This window comes from Podarcis gaigeae (assembly GCF_964106915.1).
Source record: "Podarcis gaigeae genome assembly, chromosome: 2".
Classification (NCBI taxonomy): Eukaryota; Metazoa; Chordata; class Lepidosauria; order Squamata; family Lacertidae; genus Podarcis; species Podarcis gaigeae.
In genome coordinates this window covers 409,662-430,644 of record NC_139679.1, presented here as the reverse complement: position 1 = coordinate 430,644, position 20,983 = coordinate 409,662, and the positions used below count along the sequence as shown (strand labels likewise).

General features: G+C 47.9%; 1 protein-coding gene and 1 pseudogene across 2 annotated transcripts; both read right to left on the bottom strand.

Annotated features, from left to right (window-relative positions):
• Window positions 1–7,208: 7,208 nt before the first annotated feature.
• LOC310838363 (olfactory receptor 13H1-like) lies at window positions 7,209–8,494 on the bottom strand (annotated as a pseudogene). Its single transcript has 3 exons — window positions 8,396–8,494; window positions 7,711–8,251; window positions 7,209–7,472 (listed from the first exon to the last, which is right to left on the bottom strand). The product of its transcript is annotated as an olfactory receptor 13H1-like (transcript).
• Window positions 8,495–16,806: 8,312 nt separating this feature from the next.
• LOC310839459 (olfactory receptor 13H1-like) lies at window positions 16,807–17,739 on the bottom strand (the record flags this gene model as incomplete). The annotated part of the gene is made up of 1 exon (XM_083728096.1): window positions 16,807–17,739. One exon carries the CDS (start codon window positions 17,737–17,739, stop codon window positions 16,807–16,809), a length of 933 nt encoding a protein of 310 aa, XP_083584222.1.
• Window positions 17,740–20,983: the final 3,244 nt, after the last annotated feature.

The following is a 20,983-nucleotide window of genomic DNA, read 5'->3' as shown; positions in this document are numbered from 1 at the left end:
TGCTAATTTCCTTCCCCAGCAGATGGGCTGCCTCTCTCCCTGCCTCTGCCTCTGGCTCCGATGGCAGTTCCCTGACATCCACCTCCCCCCCAGGACCCCCTCCACCCCCGGCCCGATTTTCCGATTCAACCTTGTCCCTTTCCTCGGCCGACGATGCGGGGAATCCCCTGAAGGAGCTGTCACCATCCTCTGAGGATTCAAACCCGCTTCCCATCTGCTCCGATCTCTTCCCACGGGGTGGGCCTCCCAGTCTGATTCTTCTCCCTCTGACACCTCCCCTCCCTCCTCTTCGGAGGCGGGAAAACCCACAAAGTCCTCTTCTTCGTCAGTGGTTCCAAATTCTTCCTCCCAGAATCTCGCTAGTGGTTTTGGTTTATCTGGGAACAGGCTGTGGAATTCTTCCACCAGATACCCGTCATTGATCGACTCAGCGGGGACCCACGTGTTTTCTGACTTGGGTTCTCCCTCCCAAGCCACCAAGTACTCCACCTGGCGACCTCGCCACCTTGAGTCGAGTATTTCCGTGGCTTGGTTCCGGCGTTCCCTCTCCTCTACCTGTGGGTGGGTGGTGACTCCTCCCTGCCGCCCCGGAAATTACCATCCCTCCCTGTACGGTGAAAGTAGGGACCTGTGGAACACTGGATGTATCTTCATGCTGTCAGGCAACTTGAGCTTGAATGCCACGGGGTTCACCTGCTGTGTTACCTCAAAAGGCCCCAGCCGTCTCGGCTGCAACTTTTTGCACCCTCCCTTTAGGGGTAACCCTTAGGTTGACAACCACACCTGGTCTCCCACCCGTATGGCCTCCCCCTCCCAACGGTGCTTGTCCGCCTGCCTCTTGTAAACTTCCTTGGCCCATTCCAAGTTAATCTTGAGTTGCTGGTGCAAGGCCTCCATTTCTTCTACAAACTGCTCTGCCGTGGGTACACTCCATCCTTCCTCCCCCCTCCCCGGGAAGGCCCTGTGATGACACCCATAATTGGCCATGAACGGGCTCATTCCCATGGACACATGTTCAGCGTTATTGTACGCAAATTCAGCCAACGCTACTTTCTCTACCCAATCGTTCTACGTAGCAGCGTAGGTACTGCTGGAGTATACTGTTCACTCTTTCTGCTTGTCCATTGGTTTCCGGATGCCTTGCCGTTGAGAAGCCCACCTCGACCTGTAGCAAGCCCATGAGCTTCCTCCAGAACAGGGAAGTAAATTGTTTCCCGCGATCCGAGATGACCCTCAAGGGAGTCCCATGCAGCCTGAAGATGTGATCCACAAACAACCTGGCTGTCTCCTCTGCCGTCACCACATGAGAGCAAGCTGTGAAATGGCACATCTTTGTCAGTAGATCGACTACTAACATGACTGCTGTTTTCCCTCTTGATTTGGGCAAATCTGTCATAAAATCAATGGACACCACCTCCCAGGGTCTTCCTGGTGTGGGCAAGGGTTCCAGTAACCCTGCGGGGGCAGCCCTCTCCCCCTTGGCCCTCTGGCATCGGTCGCACGGGAGTGCATATTCCCGTACGTCTTCCCTCACCTTTGGCCACCAGAACTGCCTGGTGACGAGCAGCATGGTCTTGTGTTGTCCAAAGTGCCCAGCTGTTGGGTTGTCGTGGAGTTGTTTGAGTACCTTCTCCCTCAAGGTCTCCCCCGGTACATACAGAGCCCCCTTATAGTACAGTAGCCCTTCCTTTTCCTCAAACCCTCCCTAGTCTTCCCTTCCATCCCGGAGTTCCCTGATTTTCGCTTGAGCGAACGCGTCGTCTCTAGTAAGCCCAGTCAGTTCTTGTTTCCCAACCAACGCTCCCCCACACATCCATCGGTCCTCGGGAAACACGTGTCGGACCTCCGGCGGTCCCTCTCCTTCCATGTACTCCGGCTTCCTGGAGAGAGCATCTGCTCTTACGTTTTCCTCTCCCGGCACGTATCGCATCTTGAAGGAAAACTTGGAGAACTCCTGAGCCCATCGAATCTGTCTCTGGTTGAGTACTTGCGCGGTCCTCCAGTATTCTAAGTTCTTGTGGTCAGTACAGACCTGGATCTTGTGCCGCGCCCCTATCAACAGATGTCTCCACCACCGAAAGGCTGCATAGATCGCAAGCAGTTCGCGGTCATACACGGTGTAGTTTTGCTCCAACTTGTTCAGCTTCCTTGAGAAAAAGGCACACGGCCTCCAGCTCTGCTTGGCCCCTGGCTGCAAAAGGACCACCCCAATGGCTCGGTCAGACGCGTCCGTCTCCAGTTTCATGGACTTCTCCAGATCAATGTGCAGGAGCTGCTCCTCCGAAGCAAACACCTTTTTCAGTCTTTCAAATGAATGCTGGGCACTTTCTGTCCACGTGAACTTCCTTTTGCTACTGAGACAATCTGTGATGGGCGCGGTTAAGCGAGCGAAGTTCTTTATGAACTTCCTGTAGAAGTTGCTGAACTCTAGGAACCTCTGCACATCCTTCCTGGTTCTGGGGGCCTTCCATTCCAGCACTGCCTTCATCTTGCTTGGGTCCATAGCTAGGCCCTTGTCTGACAACTTGTACCCCAGAAACTCGACTTCTCTGGCATGAAATTGGCATTTTTCCAGCTTGACCCACAACTGGTGCTTCTGCAGTCTCTGTAGTACTTCCCTGACGTCTCTGACGTGTTGCTTCTCATTGTCCGAATAGATTAAGACGTCATCCAAAAAGGCTATGCAATTATTGTACAGCAGGGGCCCCAACACGTGGTGCATGAAAGCTTGAAAGCAGGCAGAGCCTGATTGTAATCCAAATGGCATGACTAAGTATTCAAAAGCCCCTAGGGGGGTGAACATGGTAGTTTTCCATTTGTCCCCCTCCCTTATCCTGATCAAATTGTACGCTCCCCTGAGGTCCAGCTTGGTAAAATTTTTCCCCTGCCTCACCCGTGTTAAAATGTCATCAATCCTGGGCATTGGGAAGGTCACGGGTTCTGACACCAGGTTTACGGCCCTGTAATCCACAACTAATCTGGGCTGATTAGACTCTTTTTTGTCCACAAAGAACACTGGACTGCCCCCCACCGCCTTTGATTCCCTTATGAACCCCCTCTTCAGGTTCTTGTCAATAAATTGCCGCAACTCGTGCATCTCCCGGTCGGACATGGCATACAGCTTACTCACCGGCAGCTGAGCCCCTGGGAGTAAGTTGATTTGGCAGTCAAAGGGCCTATGGGGGGGTAGTCTATCCGCCTCCTTCTCGCTGAAGACTTCCTTCAGGTCAGCATATTGTGGTGGCACCTCCCCTTTTAGTTCCACGGCAAGCCCAGCCACCCTAGCCACCGTCATTCTTAGGTTCTCCCCCCCAGACAGTGTTCCAAGCAGTAAGTTGACCCAAAGGTGACTGACCACTGATGCCATGACACTACTGGATCATTCAGTGCCAGCCAGCTCATTCCCAGTATTACTGGGGGTCCTGCCAGTGTGGCCACGTGAAAGGCGATGGTCTCTGTGTGCCTGGAAACCCACATTTGCATTGGCTGGGTCTGGTGTGTCACTCCCCCCCGAAGTTCCCTGCCATCGATGGTGGTCACTTGCAAGGGAAAATCCAGGGGCAGCAGGTGGAGTTGGTGCTCCAGAGCGAAGTCCCTGCTGAAGAAATTACAGGAGCTGCCCGAATCCAGCAGCCCCTTAACCTTGACTGGGTCCCATTCGGGAGTTCTAGCACCACTTCTATGGCTATAGCTGCCTTGGGAGGGTCAGGCTGGGTTACTTCTATTGGTTGCTGGCCTGGCTACTGCCCCTGCTGGTTGGCAGCCAGGCGTTGTCGTTTCCCTGCGCCTGCCCTTCCTCCCCCTTCCCCTCACAGCCAGCAGCCCCTACCATCCCTTGCCAGGCTTTTCTTTGAGGGCAGACCTTAGCAAAATGTCCTGGCTGCTGGCAGAGGAAACACTTCTTGGTGGTTTTCCAATCCTTCCCCTCCCTCTTGTGACCTTCACTGGTGTTTGAAACCTCGCGCGCATGCGCCATCAATTTCCATTGGCTCAGCCGCCTGGGAAAGCTGTCTCGGTATCTCCGGAATGCGGTAGTCATGGCAACGTTCCCCTCTCACTTCGCGTTTCTCCTGAGCCCGCGCTTCCTGCTGTACTCCAATCGCAAGCACAGCCTTGGTCAGTTCATCCATCGACTGTGGGCGGGGCACGCGGGACAACTCGTCTTTCACCGTTGGGGACAACCCCTCCTCAAGCAACATTCATATAGGTTCAGAGTCCAGATTCCAGCCGAGCCGGTGGATCAGCACTGCAAAGCGCGACCAGTAGTCTCTAACGGACTGGCTCCCCTGCTTGCACCCCATCAATTCCCGCCGAGTTACACTTTGCTCCACTTCGCTGGAATACATCGCATTCATTGCCTGGAAGAATTTCTTAAGGTCCTTCAAGGCATCATTTTGCGTCGCCATTAGGGGCCTGATCCATTCGCGCGCCCCATCCTCCAGATACCCCACAATGTAAGCTACCCTCTCCCCGTCATCAGCAAAGTCATTATGCTGCAGTTCCAAAGCGTACTCTATTTCCGTTCTGTTCGCATTGTAGTCCTGGGGTTTCCCACCAAACTTGTGTACCAGCCCCGGTACTTTCCTTGCGATGGGGGTGGGTCTGACCTGCACATCCTGAGCCCGTCTCTCGTCCAGCCGCGCTGTCAAGATAGCTACATGCTGTTCCAAGTCTCAATTTCTCTCTACCAGACTCGGCATCGCAGCTGGCTGCTCCAGCTCTCCGGCTGTCCCTGTTCGGCTCATCATGCTGCCTCTCTGGGGCTCCGCACAAGCAACGTCAGTAACTGACGGATTGCTGTAACGGTTCTAGGCGTTGCTCGTGCGTAAGTTGTTGCCACACCTGGCTGGATTTCCTGGGTGAACCCTTTCTGTCCGGACAGCCACCCATCCGTGGCTGTCTCAGTCACTGGCAGAATCCGTCAGTGGGCGTTTCTTGAACTTCTTCCAGCAAAGAAGTTCTTTGACGCCGAGTCTCCTCCTACTCTCCCTGTGTGGAAGTCTTCTGCGCAGGGAGGGTGTGGGCAGCGGAGGACCCGTGCTCTCCCCGCTGGTTTCTGGCAAGGAGTCCTGGAGCCCCCTCGCCGATTCCCCCATCTGCCCCCCTTCTCCACTGGTGCTATGCTGATTTCCTTCCCCAGCAGATGGGCTGCCTCTCTCCCTACTGGGACCCTCTCCGGCATCCCTCTGGAGCCTTCCCTCCGCCTCTGGCTCTGATGGCAGTTCCCTGACAGGACTTCTATCCCAATACTTTGCTCCAACTCTTTTTTCTCTTCTTCAGATTTTTAACTAATAATGTGGTTTTATTTCTGTTTAATTTAAATCCTGACACTTCCCCAAATTTTTGAATCTTTTCTATAACTTGAGAGAGAGAGTTTTTTGGATCTTCCACTGTAATCACTAGATCATCAGCATATACTTTCAATTTAAACTCACTTTCCCCAGTTTTTAACCCAGTGATCTCCTTGTCTTCTCTTATATTTCTGGCAAGCACCTCCAGGACCAGAATGAACAAAAGCGGTGATAGTGAGGAACCTTGTCTAGTTCCTTTTTGTATTTTACAGTCTTCCATTATCACCTGATTTACAATTAATTTGGCTTTTTGTTCTGAATGTATTGCTTGTATTCCTTTTTAAAATTTGGATCCACAATTAATTTCTTCAAGTAATTTTGTCATGAAATTCCAAGAGATGCTATCAAAGGCTTTTTCAGCATCTATAAACATCATTGCTGCTTTATTTTCATTTTTGACCTCCAGGTATTCAGAATATTTCTTATATTCTCTTTCATTTGTCTATCTAGAAGGAATCCTGCCTGATCTTGATGTATATGCTCATTTAATTTTTTTCCCATTCTGTTAGCTAAAATGTTTGCAAATAATTTATAACCATTATTTAACAATGAGATAGGCCTATAATTTTTAATTTGCAGCAAATCTGAACCTTGTTTTGGAATTACTGTAATGTAAGCCTCTTTCCGTGTTTCTGGAATTTCACCTGTATTTAAAATCACTTGTTAATATTATTTTGCCCCAGAGCTTTCTCTGCAAAAACCCACTCTTCCCCTCAATCAGGGTAATGTCAGTTCAGGTTTTCCATATATTGTTCCGATTGAGCTTTAAATGGTGACTTTTCATGGGGAAAGCTCTGGCAGGGGAAAAGGTGCTTGGACAAGGTGCTTTAAAGCACAGATTGTGCCTGGAAAGAGTGGAGGAATGGTAACTGTGACTAAGCCCTAACTTATCCCCCCCCATGATTCAATGAGGCTGCAACGTGCCTGCTGTAGCCTGGATCCATCCCAGTACTATAAGTTGGAGGGTTATACCTTTAGCAGCAGCTTGAACCACAGAAATTAGCAGTGGATGCCTTTCACTGTAACATCAGTGTTACCATCTGCTATTGTGTGTGGCTCAAGCTGTGTTAAAGGTGTGAAAAATGGCAGCCCCAGACACATCTACAGAATTGCTGGGAAATCAAAACCAGCAATCAGGAGCTGGATGTCTAATGAACAATTCAGTTTAACATGTGCATATCCACTTGAAAAATGAATTGACTCACACACTAAAGGTTGCATGGACCGAACATTAAAAAATTTGGTGTGATTGAAGACAGGTAGGAACATAAGAAGATGCCTGCTAGATCAAACAAAGTTCTACCTAGTCCCGCATCCTGTTCCCCACAGTGGCTAAGAAGATGACTGTTGGAGGCCTGTGAAGAGGACACATGGGCAACTGTTCCACAGTGACTGGAATTTAATGTAGAGGTAGGAGACACGGGTGGCGCTGTGGTCTAAACCACTGAGCCTCTTGGGCTTGCCAATCGGAAGGTCGGTGGTTCGAATCCCCGAGACGGGGTGAGCTCCCGTTGCTCAGTCCCAGCTCCTGCCAACCTAACAGTTTGAAAGCACACCAAAAAGTGCAAGTAGATGAATAGGTGCCGCTCTGGCAGGAAGGTAAATGGTGTTTCTGTGCGCTGCTCGGGTTTCAGTGTTCTGTTGCACCAGAAGCGGCTTAATCATGCTGGTCACATGACCCAGAAAAACTGTCTGTGGACAAATGCCGGCTCCCTCAGCCTGTAAAGCGAGATGAGCGCTGCAAACCCAGAGTTGTCTGCGACTGGACTTAACTGTCAGGAGTCCTTTATCTTTTTTAGATATTTATTAGATACTTGGCAAGACATGAACAAATCAGTTAAGATTTCTGAGGGTCTCTTATTCTGGGAACTTCCTCCTAAGCAGTTTCTTCAGGGTACATTTGACATCTTTGTTCCTCAGGCTGTATATCACAGGTTTCAGCTTGGGAGTCACTGCTCCATAGAAAACAGAGATCACCTTGTCCTTGTCTATAGTATGTTTAGATTTTGGTTGAAGGTAAATGAACATGGCTGAGCCATAGAAGATGCCAACTACAACCAGATGGGAGCTACAAGTGGGAAAGGCCTTACTTTGATCCTGAGCAGAATGGATCCACCACACAGAAGAAGAAGAGTTTGGATTTGATATCCCGCTTTATCACTACCCAAAGGAGTCTCAAAGCGGCTGACATTCTCCTTTCCCTTCCTCCCCCACAACAAACACTCTGTGTGGTGAGTGGGGCTGAGAGACTTCAGAGAAGTGTGACTAGCCCAAGGTCACCCAGCAGCTGCATGTGGAGGAGCAGGGAAGTGAACCCGGTTCACCAGATTACAAGTCCACTACACTGGCTCTCCCACACAGCCAAGCCAATGCGCAAGTACATCATCAAGATGAATAAAAAGGGGGCAATGAGAACAGTAACAGTGTTTATAAAAGAGATGATGTTATTGAGATGGGTGTTGGCACAGTGCACTTTGCCAATGGTCTGTGCCTCACAGGTGAAGTGATTGATGATGTTGGAGCCACATAACTTTTTCTGACCAATTGCAGTGAGGATGAGAGTCAATATCAGGCCACTGCCCTGTGTCCCAGCTGCTCGTTGGACATACACTTTCCAGTTCATAATCAGAGTGCAGTGCAAAGTCATATACCATAACAGCCAGGAGGATACATTCAGTCATGCCAAAATATAAGCTAATGTGGATTTGGGCCATGCAGCCCATGAAAGAAATGGTGGTTCTCTCAGTGGTACAGGTGACCAGGCCTGGGGGACACTGCTACTGGTGTAGTTAATGTCCAGTAATGTTGCTGAAGGAAAAGTACAAGGGTGTGTGTAGGTGGGGATCAGTTATGATCAGCACCACCATCAGCCCATTCCCAACTAGGTTGATAAGGTAGACCAGGCTTCCTCAACCTCGGCCTTCCAGATGTTTTTGGCCTACAACTCCCATGATCCCTCGCTAGCAGGACCAGTGGTCAGGGATGATGGAAATTGTAGTCTCAAAACATCTGGAGGGCCGAGGTTGAGGAAGCTTGAGGTAGACAGCCAAGAGGATCCAGAAGAATACAACCTGATCCAAGGGATGGTTGGAGAGACCAAGCAAAATAAATTCAGTCACCACTGCATCACTGCTGTTACCCATGGTCTTGGCATCTCCTGGGAAAAGCTCTGGCTTCTGGGCTGGGAAAAGATGAAAGGATGGTGATTTTTTCTTTAGCAGGCTGTTTGATGAGTGAAGACCATCTGAGTCATTTAAAATCATAAGCCTAGCAAGACCCTGACTAGAGTTCACATGCAAAATAAAGCTATTTGAAGCCTGTGACAACCTTCTTCATCCTTTCCTCTTCTTCATTTGCTTATATATTATCTCCCTCTTTCTTTCCCCCCTAAATTTCACAGGATGAAGGGTAAATGTTAAGCAAAGTCTACCATAAATTTTAGATAGCATCTTAAAAAGCAGAGACAACAAAGGTCCGTATAGTAAAAGCTATGGTTTCCCCAGTAGTGATGTATGGAAGTGAGAGCTGGACCATAAAGCAGGCTGATCACCGAAGAATTGATGCTTTTGAATTATGGTGCTGGAGGAGACTCTTGAGATCAAACCTATCCATTCTTAAGGAAATCAGCCCTGAGTGCTCACTGGAAGGACAGATCGTGAAGCTGAGACTCCAATACTTGGCCACTTCATGAGAAGAGGAGACTCCCTGGAAAAGACCCTGATGTTGGGAAAGATGGAGGGCGCAAGGAGAAGGGGATGACAGAGGACAAGATGGTTGGACAGTGTTCTTGAAGCTACCAGCATGAGTTTGGCCAAACGGCGGGAGGCAGTGGAAGACAGGAGTGCCTGGCGTGCTCTGCTCCATGGGTTCACGAAGAGTCGGACATGACTAAACGACTAAACAACAACACCATAAATTTGTGGGATGTGAAACACATAGCAGTCAAGTACAACATTCCTAGAGTGGACATAAGGAGGAATGTTTGCACCAGCCAGTAGGTAAACTTCCTGTTTCCTCCTGGGCTGGGGCAAACTTCTTCTGCATGTGACTAGAGGTGGGTGTGACCTTACCTGCCCAGGTGACACAGCCCTCTCTCACTGATTCCATTCTTCGAAGAAGCAACATCTCTTCAGCTAGAGATGCCCTGTTGGCTTTCAGCCAACAAGCGACAAAGGAACTAACTCGCTTATGGGATAGTTCCACATGTATATATACTTTTGTAACCTAAGTCTGCCTTCAGGGATCCAATTGTGAACTGATGATACTGTAAGTAAACTTTCTTTTACTGACTTTAAATAAGATTGTCATGTCAAAACATATGGAGGGCCGAGGTTGAGGAAGCCTGAGCAAAAGCATTGCAGACATGGGCAAAGCTTGCAACAGTAATCCTGTATCTTCAAAAATTAGTATTCAGTGCACTGTAATTTGTCAAGTACACTATAGATACTTTCTCAACATAGTTGTGGAACAAATCCTGTAGATTAAGAAGCATAATCCTTGATTCTGGGTTAGCTGAAGTGTTGAATTCCCTGTTATCAATACACACCAAAGTAATTTTGTTTTGGACACACAGTCCCTCAGTTACACACAATTACTGGGAAAGCATCTTTTCAGCTTTATAATCTGTGTGCCTGACACTCAGGACTTTATACAGGGTGAGTCCTTTAAAAGAGGCCCCGTGGATATAGAGTACATATGCGGAAAGATGCATAAAAAATCATCACAGGAAGCTACTGAATTCAGAGGCAAGCTCCACTCTAGACAAGAACATGATAAATTTTGTAGGCACTATGTTGAATTAATAAACCCTTAAAACCTCCCAATCAGGGCTGGTGTTATGGCTTGGTTTCGCCCACAAATGCGAGACAACTCTGGCTGTTAATTATTTCAGATTTATTGCTAAAACAATAAACTAGGATGGAGCTCCTCTACTCATTGTCCTCCCCAGAAGATGGAGTTGTCCAGACTGAGCTCCTCCCCCTTCCCCAGCACATCACCCCCTCCTCTAAGCCGCCCTTCCTCCTCCTCGGTGTCACTGCCAGCTATGGAGGGCTCTCTCTCTCTCTCTCTCTCTCTCTCTCTTTAAATCATTTTTATTAATTTTCCAAATAAAAAACATCCAATTAACATATCAAATCATAATCCAATTAAAATAAACAATACCAAATTATAATCCAAATTATAATTATTAATTTTTTGGGACTTCCCATAGCCTGGACCTTGAAACATAGCTCCAAATCTCAATCCTGCCTCTCCTCGTTGTTTCCATATTTCCACATCTATAGATGGCAGTTTGTCCTCTACCCCCGCCCAATGTGACAGTTTTGGCTGGGATGCCCCCACTTGTGGCCCTCCAGAGGTTGTTGGACTCCAGCTCCCATTCCCCCCAGCCAGCATGGTCAAGGGTCAGGGGGTGATGGTAGCTGTAGTACAACAGCTTTTGAAGGTCCACAAGTCATCCCCCATACTGGTTTAAGCAGTCCTAGTGTATAGATCATTGGTGGCCACCCTAAGTCATTGGTGTCACACATGGCACAGGATTTATCACATGCTTGGATATGTGCAAAAGGACCCTTGGGCCAATGCATGGTCAGGACTGGTGCATCATCATCATCATCATCATTGCCTGTCCTCATTGCAAAGCTGCCTTCAAAATCTGGCCAGTGAACTAGAGGCAAAACACCATTAAATGAGAGGTGTGTGTGTTCTATTACAGATCATTTCCAGCTTGTGGAATACAAGCTGGAAAAGACTGGCCACCACTGATTTAGGATCTCTGGCCATGAAGTCTTGGTCAACAACATTGGAACTCTGTATGCTGACCACTCCGTATGGTTTTTCCCCTCTATGTATGTTTTATATTGTACAAGACCTCATTGTCTTGTACATGAAGGGATAATGTCAGGGAAATGATTTCCATGTGGCGGAAATCATTGACTCCAGGTGGAAGGGTAATCAGGTGGAGTATTTGGTAGCTTGGGAAGGGGAACCAGAGTCAGAAAACACCTGGGTAAGTGCAGAGGAAGTCAATGACGAGGTTTTGATAGAAACGTTTCATCAAAGGTTCCCAAGGAAACCTCAGTCTGTAACGAGGTTCCGGAGGGAACATTTTGGCACCACCGACGAGGAAGAGGAGTTCGAAGGGTTCCCGGAATCAGAGCTGGAAGAAGGAGTAGACTCTGATGAGGAGGAGTACTGGGGGGCTAGGGATAGCAACCGGTGGAGGGAAGTGTTCGAGACTTCGGAAGATGAGGGAGGCTCTTTCAGGGGTTTTGCATCCTCACCGCCCATGGAGGAAGGGACGGGAGGGGGTGAAGGGGGCCCTGGAGGGGAGGTGGATGTCAGGGAACTGCCATCGGAAGAGCAGGTGGTGGAAGGGCTCAAGGAGGTTAGGAGAGACTTAACAGCAGAGGAGGGAACCAGCAGGGGGAGAGAAGGAGCTCCGAGGGAAAGGGATTCGGAGGGATGGCTCTGGGACACTTCTAGCGAAAACAGTGAGGAGGTTTCAGGACCTCCTATAGGGACACCCACACCTCGCCGGAAACTGTCACGCCGAGAGTCCAGAAGACGCGTTTCCGTTAAGGAGCTTTTATGTTGGAAGAGATTCCGCAAACGCCCACTGTCGGATTCTGCCAGCGATTGAGGGAGCCATGCTTAAGGGGCTCCGCTACAGACAGAGCTTTGCTAATCTGGCCAAACTCTGAGGGGCTAAGCTTTTACGCACAAGCAGCTCATCATCCCACCACAGATAAGTTATAGCCAAGAACATAATAAAGAGTCATTTAGGCTGGAGGCCATAGATTTCAATCAATTCATATGCACATATCTTTTTTTTTTTTTTTTGGTGGCCTGATCTATATTTTGTACCTGGGAAAATACAAGACTTCTCCCAGGGATTGTCCTTGTTGCCATCATTAATTGGAATGTGGAATGTACATGCATTGCACAAACATTTCCAGCACTTACATATATTTCAGACCTATCACTCAAAGTGCTTTAGAACCCCTATCCCACTGTTGGTGTGCATGTGAGAAAGACAGAAATATCATTTTATAGGAACTTTGTAAGAATTAAGGTCCATAAGGTCCATTTTTCTCATTGGGAAAAGATGACATTACTGTCACATTTTAGCCTTCATGTTGTTGTTTTTGTGTATATGTGTCTCCTATAAATTGTGGTGCCATATCTGAACCACATTTTTGTCAGTCACCCACACTGAATTACATGCATTTGGGAATGGCTATTTTTGATGTTTGACCTCTCTCCTTACCTATAAAGGGGCAGCCTGCGGTTCATAGAGGAACATATGCCTGCAATCTATCGTGCCATATAACCTGTAGCCTATAATGAGAAGGAATCCTTGACTTGCAAACCATCATTTGAACCTGATAATACTTGAAATCACATTGGGTGGGGTTAATCATATTGCCAATTTCTCTTTCTGTATGAGCTAAGAGATGCATGGACCAAGACGCTGAAAAGATGGGAACCAGAGTTCTGTAGTCCTTTTACAGCCTAAGGACTTATCCACACCCTCCTTTTGTCCCACTGCTTTCCTCTGGGGAAAACTGTGCTTTAGTGCTCAATTGGAACAAAAGGCAATTCAGATTTTCTCTGGATTGATGTTTGCTCTGAATCAGCACTAAAGAATAATAATAATAAATAATAATAAATTTTATTTATATCCTGCCCTCCCCAGCCGAAGCTGGGCTCAGGGCGGCTAACAACAATCAAAATAATCCAACATTCTAAAAACATTCATTATAAAATTAATTAAAATAAAATTAAAATAAAATTGATGGCAACCAATTAAGCAAAATTCTGTGCAGATTGCCAGAGGAGGGGGTCAGGCTGCGCCCTGACCAAAGGCCTGGTGGAACAGCTCTGTCTTGCAGGCCCTGCGGAAAGATGTCAGGTCCCGCAGGGCCCTAGTATCTTGAGACAGAGCATTCCACCAGATTGGAGCCGCGGCTGAGAAAGCCCTGGCTCTAGTTGAGGCCAGCCTAACCTCTCTGTGGCCTGGGATCTTCAGGATGTTTTTATTTGCAGACCGTAAATTTCTCTGTGGGACATACCAGGAGAGGCGGTCCCGTAGGTATGAAGGTCCTAGGCCGTATAGGGCTTTAAAGGTTAAAACCAGCACCTTAAACCTGATCCTGTACTCCACCGGGAGCCAGTGCAGCTGGTATAGTACCGGATGAATATGATCTCGCAGTGAAGACCCCATAAGGAGTCTCGCCGCGGCATTCTGCACCCGCTGGAGTTTCTGGGTCAATCTCAAGGGCAGCCCCACATAGAGCGAGTTACAATAATCCAGTCTGGAGGTGACCGTCACATGGATCACAGTGGCTAGGTCAGAGCGAGAGAGATAAGGAGCCAGCTGCTTAGCTTGGCAGAGATGAAAAAATGCCGCCTTTGTTATAGCTGTAATCTGCGCCTCCATAGAGAGGGAGGTATTGAAGATTACACCCAAACTCTTAACGGACGATGCTGGCACTAATTGCACCCCCGCAAGAGATGGGAGTTGCCCCCTCAATCCCATATCGCTCCGTCCCAGCCAGAGGACCTTTGTCTTCGAAGGATTTAACTTCAACCGGCTCCCACGTAACCATCCAGCCACAGCTTCCAGACATCTGGTCAGTGCATCTGGGGCCGAGTCAGGATGGCCGTCCATCAACAGATAGTTGGGTGTCATCGGCATACTGATGGCAACCCAGCCCAAAACTCCGGACAAGCTGGGCGAGGCGGCGCATAAAGATGTTAAAAAGCATTGGGGAGAGAATCACACCCTGAGGCACTCCACACACCAAGGAGTGGCGCAATGACAATTCCCCCCCCAAGCGCCACCCTCTGTCCCCGACCAGAGAGAAACGAGCGCAGCCATTGAAGGACTGTGCCCTGGATCCCCACGTCGGCAAGGCGGTGGTCCAGGAGTTCGGAATCGACCATGTCGAAGGCTGCTGACAGGTCTAGAAGAATCAGCAGCCCCGACCCGCCTCGATGCAGCTGCCTGCGGAAATCATCTGTTAGGGCGACCAGAGCCGTCTCGGTCCCATGACCAGCGCAGAAGCCGGACTGGAATGGATTGAGAGCCGATGTTTCATCCAGAAACCTACCAAGCTGTTCAGCAATCGCTCTCTCAATCACCTTACCCAGGAATGGAAGATTCGAAACTGGGCGGTAACTGGATAGATCTAAGGGATCTAACGATGTTTTCTTTAAGAGTGGATGCACCACTGCCTCCTTCAGTTCCCCTGGGAATATCCCGGTGCCAAGGGACAAATTGATGATATCACCCAAGGGGGCCCGCACCTCGTCTGGACACGTTCCAAGACGGGCACGGGTCAAGAGGACAGGTGGTGGGCTTTCCAGCTTGGAGGAGTCTGTCCATATCGGCTGGGGATATCCGGTCAAAGTGGTCCAATACTGGACCCGAGGACAGTCGAGGGGCCTCCAGTTCCTTTATTGTATCCAAATTGGCAGGGAGGTCATGGCAGAGCAACAGGACCTTCTCCGCAAAAAAGCTCGTAAATGCCTCACAGCTGTGTGTCAAATTCTTATTTAAATTTGGCTGTCCTTCAAGGGACGTTAAAGAGCTAATTATACTAAATAATTGCGCCGGGCGAGAGCTAGCGGAGGCAATGGAGGCCGAGAAGTAGGACTTCTTAGCGGCCTTCACTCCCATCTTGTAGGTTTTCATAAAAACCCTATAAGATGTTCTTGAGGCTCTGTCACGGGCACGCCGCCATACTCGCTCTAGCCGTCTGAGGTCCTGCTTCATTTTCCGAAGCTCCTCGGTAAACCAGAGAGCAAGGTTTCTGCGGGGTCGCAGAGGGCGCCTAGGTGCGATCTCATCGATGGCTGCTAGGAGCTGGATGTTCCAGCCCTCAACAAGCTCAATCAATGAGTCGCCAGGGGGAGCAAGGTCCCGCAAGGCCTGACGGAATCTCTCAGGGTCCATCAGCCTCTGCGGGCAAGCCCAAATTGGCTCGCCACCTAAGCAGGGTGGGGGTGGAAAGTCAATCCTGGCTTTCAGAGCGTAGTGATCAGACCATGGCACCTTCATTGAAGGAGACATGATCACATCTATACCGGCGCCAAAGATCAAATCCAGCGTGTGGCCTGCTTGATGTGTGGGAGAGCCTTAGTGTCGCCATGGAAGACACCAGGTCCAGAGCCTGTGAGGAGGGAATGGCATCAGCATGGATGTTGAAGTCCCCCAATACCAATAGGTTAGGGAACTCCAAGGCCCAGCCAGCCACCGCCTCCAGCAGGCCTGACAGGGTGGCTGCTGGTGCGCTAGGTGGCCGGTACACCAGCCAGACAGCCAAGCTCACCTCGGAGCCCCACACTAGGCCAACACATTCAATGCCGGGAATTGATGGCGATGGTAGAGCCCTGAAAGAACCATCTTCTCGGATTAATAATGCCACCCCTCCCCCCCGGCCCACAGACTGGTGGAGGACGGAGAAACCCGGGGGCACCATCTCTCGTAACGTAACGGGTGGGTTTTCCATGGGAAATGAGGAGGACAATAGGAAAAGCACTCAGACCTTACCTAGAAAGCATGGGTCATGTGGAAAACCATTCAGACTCCTTGCTTTCTAGGCAGGAGTGCCAACTTGACCACATGACTGTAGGTGCCTGGGGCCGTGGGTGTCATGCAGCGTATATGGCCCTGGCAACAAAGTTTGTGGGTGCCCGGCCTCTTCATGGGGAATTTTGTGCTCAGGCACCCAGAGAGCCAGCACCTATGTTTCTAGGAGTGGGACAAGTGGAGGTGTGGATGATCCCTAGGACTGCAAAAAACACCCTAGAACAGTGGCTCCCAATTTGGGGCCTGGGGACCCCTGGGAGTCCGCAGAACACACCCAGGGGGTCTGCAGCACCCTGCCAGGGACTCACTTATCTTGTTAATTGCACAGTGAAAGTCACAATGATGATCCACAGATCACCCAGCCTCTGCTCATGAGCAGGGCCTGCTTGGTGGCAGGGGGGGAAACATGTAAAAGATTTGCTGGGTGGCAAGTGAGCAGGGATTGGGCAAAAACCTCAGACACAGTTTCATTGGGCTCTTGTGATTGGAGGGGAGAGAGAGCGTGTGCAAACGGCTTGCTCCATGTGGCAGGTTCACATGCTTGTCATTTAAAAAATAATAAAGTAAGGTAGCCCTTCCCCTTGCTCTCTGCTTTTTAACTGAAAATAACTTCTAATTGCTTTCAATGACTATCAAGCTTAGAGGACTCTCCCACTGCTTGTAGGTAGGGTTTTCAGTGAATTTTGCCTTATGACTTTGGGATTCAGGTCTCATTCAGGTATGCAAAAATATACGGATCCAACATGAAATAGTTTATTTAAAGAGGCAGGACAGAAGGCTACACTAGAAGAAAGGAAGGAAAGAAGCATTGGCATATACAAAAACTTCATGATAATCTTCCATCAAAAACAGATATATTTATTCTGGTGGATTCTTCCCAATCAATCTGTACACAGCCCCCTTTACATCTTTGTTTCTCAAACTGTAAATCATGGGATTTAGCATAGGGGTCAGTGCCCCATACAGTACAGAGATCAGCTTGTCCCGATCAGAAGAGGGTCTACCATCTGGCTGAAGATACATGGACATGGCTGAGCCATAGAATATACTGACCACAATCAAGTGGGAGCCACAGGTGGAGAACGCTTTGCTTCGACCTTCTGCCGATCGGATTTTCAGCACTGCCTGGCCAATGCGAATGTAAGTCACCATGATGAAAAGAAAGGGAACAACAAGAACTGGAATAGCCCGAGCAATTGAGAAGATCTCATTGATGCGGGCATTGGAACAGCCCAATTTAAGGACTGCCTGGGCTTCACAAGAAAAATGATTGATGATATTAGGGCCACAAAAGCTTACTGGTATGAAAAATACAGGGAGCACAGCCAGCAGAAAAGCAATAATCCAGGATGAGGCTACTAAACTGATACAGAGCCTACTGTTCATGATTAAGGTGTAATGAAGGGGATGACACACAGCAGCAAAACGGTCATATGCCATGACAGCCAGAAGAAAGCACTCAGTCATCCCAAGGAAGAGTCCACAGTACATTTGGGTCAAACAATTTGTAACAGGAATGGTAGCTCTAGCAATGAAGCAATTGACTAAAATCTGTGGTACACTGCTGGAGATGTAGAAAATATCTATTGAAGAGAGATTGCTGAGGAAGTAGTACATAGGAGTGTGGAGGTGTGAGTCAGCAATAATTACCACCACCATCAGACCATTGCCAAAGAGGGTAATGAAATAGACAACCAGAAGTAGGCAGAAGAGGACTTTCTGAGCTCTGGGGTGATCCGAAAGTCCTATCAAAATGAATTCGGTTACCATTGTATCATTTTCATCTCTCATAGTCTTCTAGAGCTATTATCTGTGAGGCAGAAATAGAAACGATATATTATGATATGCCTATAGGCTAGAATGAAGCAGATCAGAAACCAAAAAAATGAGTGCGCAACCATATCATAAATCAAATACACTCCTGATAGCTAACTCAGCTAGTAGGTTCCAACATGATTGTAGGCAAAATGGACAAAACAAAGGTTTCCCCCACAGAATTGAAAGCTTCACCTACATTATCTACTTCAAGGGCGGAGAACTTGTGCCTTCCAAATGCTGTTGGACTCCAAATTTCATTAAGCCCAGCCAGTTCTTTTCTTCTAGAATAAAAGGTGTCAGTACTGCATTCCCTTGAGTACCCCCAGAGAAAAAGCACTGGGCCTGACCCATATGGCCAATGGTCAGGGATGATGGGAATTGGAGTCCAGCAACATCTGGAGGATCACACCCTCATCATCCCTGATGTAGTTGTATCCTTGCAACTATCCTGTAAACATAGGAGCCAACTCCTAGGGGCTGAGATCCCTTCATCCCCCAAATAAAATATCTGAAAGGGCCACCCTTCATGGTGTGCATGCATGACATTTTGTGTTCAGTTATGTAGGGTGGGGCTTACCTGCCCCCTGCACAATATTTTATTCAAGTTGGCACCCCACCTGGAAAATATTACTCCCCATATTGCAGAGATCATGTGGCTTTCCTAAGTTCATGGTGGAACTGAGATTCAAACTAGGCACTGGTGTATCTCATTCTTAGTCATTGTGTTACACCAGATCTCAAAAATAATTTTCATGAGACAGATTTTGCACTTTCACAGTGCACCTCTTTTCATATGCTGTATATAACACCCAGTCATAACCAAAAAGTTAGCATTGGGAATTAACTATGGTACCATGTCATGTTGACTTTCATTGAGACCCTGACCTGGTTTGCAGGGGTTTGGGCGAAATATACTGCTCATCCCTGGACTGCTGCATGGAAAATCTAGTGCCCCCATCTGCTGATGCAGAAGTTGGCCATCTGCAGACTGCAGTTTAGCCTATTACACAGAGGGCTCTTAATCAGGGCTCTTAATTCAAAAGCTGTAGTTGGAAACAAAGCTTATAACTGAAAGATTTTGCCCCCACCCTGTTATCTCTCACACTACCATGTCATTCAACATGTGGTGGGGACTCTGGATCTGATCTCATAGCCCATTCATGTTAAACTTGCATTTTGAGATCTGTAGGATTTAAAGACCAGAATTTTTTTTTTAAATGAACCTCCTGCCTCAAAATACTTGCAGTGGTAATTTCAGACAGTGGTGAGTACCAAGAGGCTAAGATATCCTAGCAGTGCCATAAGATGAAAACTGGGATTTACCAAGACTTGACAAATGTTTTCTCCCCCTGTTTAAAGCTCCCAGTGTAGCAGGGCCTCACTCTATTCTCATGGTTTTTGTTTTTTCATTAAAAAAAAAGACTTACATGGAAGTAACGTGGGGTTAAGCTGTCTGTTATGGACTTGAGTGTCAACATGGATCTAATTTAAAAGTCTTTTTGAAATCACTCATCTGTCCCCAATAATATCAAAGAAGTTAATATAATGAACACTGGAGAAGAGGATAGCAAACAAATGCGTTACCTCAATTAACGAATATTGTTTTTCCATATTGTTCCATTTTTTATATTAGAGCCTTCCATCTGTACCACTGCTGAACTTGCATATATAAGAATATCACACAGTAGAGGTTCTGTCTTCTAAAGCAGTCTCAATCCCTCTCGAGCCATTACCTCTACAGTGATAGGTCCCTTTGGTGTGAGAGCAGCAAATATGCTATTGCTTCACTCTAGGGATTCCTCCACTTTGAATCAGGATCACTGATGCACTGCATCCTAACATTCTTATAAATGCTTAAAAATAAGTACCTAGAAGAACAAAAGAGAGCACCATCCCACCTTTTTTCTCTAAGGAGCTTGAGGTGGCGCACATGGTTCTCCGACTCCTCCTTTGATCCTCACAACAACCCTGTAAATATTTTGCTTGCCATCAGCTTTCATGATTACAACTCCCCACACTGTTACATTTATGCTCTTGTATTATCATTTAGCATTCCATGAGACATAGTATTTTGTTAAATAAAAAAAAAGCACCTATACACTCCAAAACAAAATAGTTTTTTCTTCAGTTTTTATTTAACTTCCCCTCCTGTTTTCCACAATGTTATGTCCTGAAGTTCTCACCCTGGGCCAGCAGGGGGATACTGTAGATAGTTCAGGTCCACATATGCAAATAAGAGATCGAAAGTGACGTTCACTGATTGGATAGTTACAGAAAATGGTTCCTGTTGCGTTCTAGTGGGGCTCTCTATAAGCATGCTGGCTGAACCCTTCAGTTCTGTTCTGTTCTGGCCTGTGAATAAACAAGAGCTGTTTGAAGAATCACTGTGTCGTCTGATATGTTCACCCACAACTTAACACACAGGGTTTTTAATTTCTCCCCCTTGCTGCACCCTGTCTTCTCTCTCTCTCTCTCTCTCTCTCTCTCTCTCTCTCTCTCTCTCCATACAATAATCTCTAATTCCTTCTGTTATTTATAGTTCAAATCCTGCTCGCAAATTCATCATACTATACTATTTCCCACACATTCATGTCATTACCAAGGAGGCAGGTTTAGTTGTTATTTGAGGACTATCCTTGGTATGGTTTTGTCTGGACAAATACTGGAATCAGCAAGAGATACTCACATGACCTGAAGATGCTGCTGTGCAATGCCAGGTCAATGATTCATAGAACCACTGCCATCCATGACTTGATCGTGGATGGAGGATTTGACCTGGCATGTGTAACAGAGACTTGGTTGGATGAAGCAGAGGGGCCTGTTCTTGTGTGTCTAGACCCCGCAACCACCCCTCGTTGAGGAATAAAACACACCAGGACACAGATATTAGGTTAATGTTATTGGGCAAATTTAGGCCACAACTTTATTGATTACAGAATGTGAGCGGTAATTTGTTTAGGCATTGAATGGACCTGGCTATATCTGACTCCTGCCTGCTGCCGGTAAGGGTAAATCACCAGAAGGGGGGAGCCTTGGTAAGGGTAAATCACCAGAAGGGGGGAGCCCCGTCGATGCAAACTAACTCGAGCTCCCCCAGGTGTTCATGACGGGGCCGTGTCATGGCCCTAGCCCCGCCTTGGGCTTTGGACAAGATCCACAGACCCGGAATCCTTTAACAGAAATACCCTTAAGCTTGGAGGGGCAGGTAATGGCCACA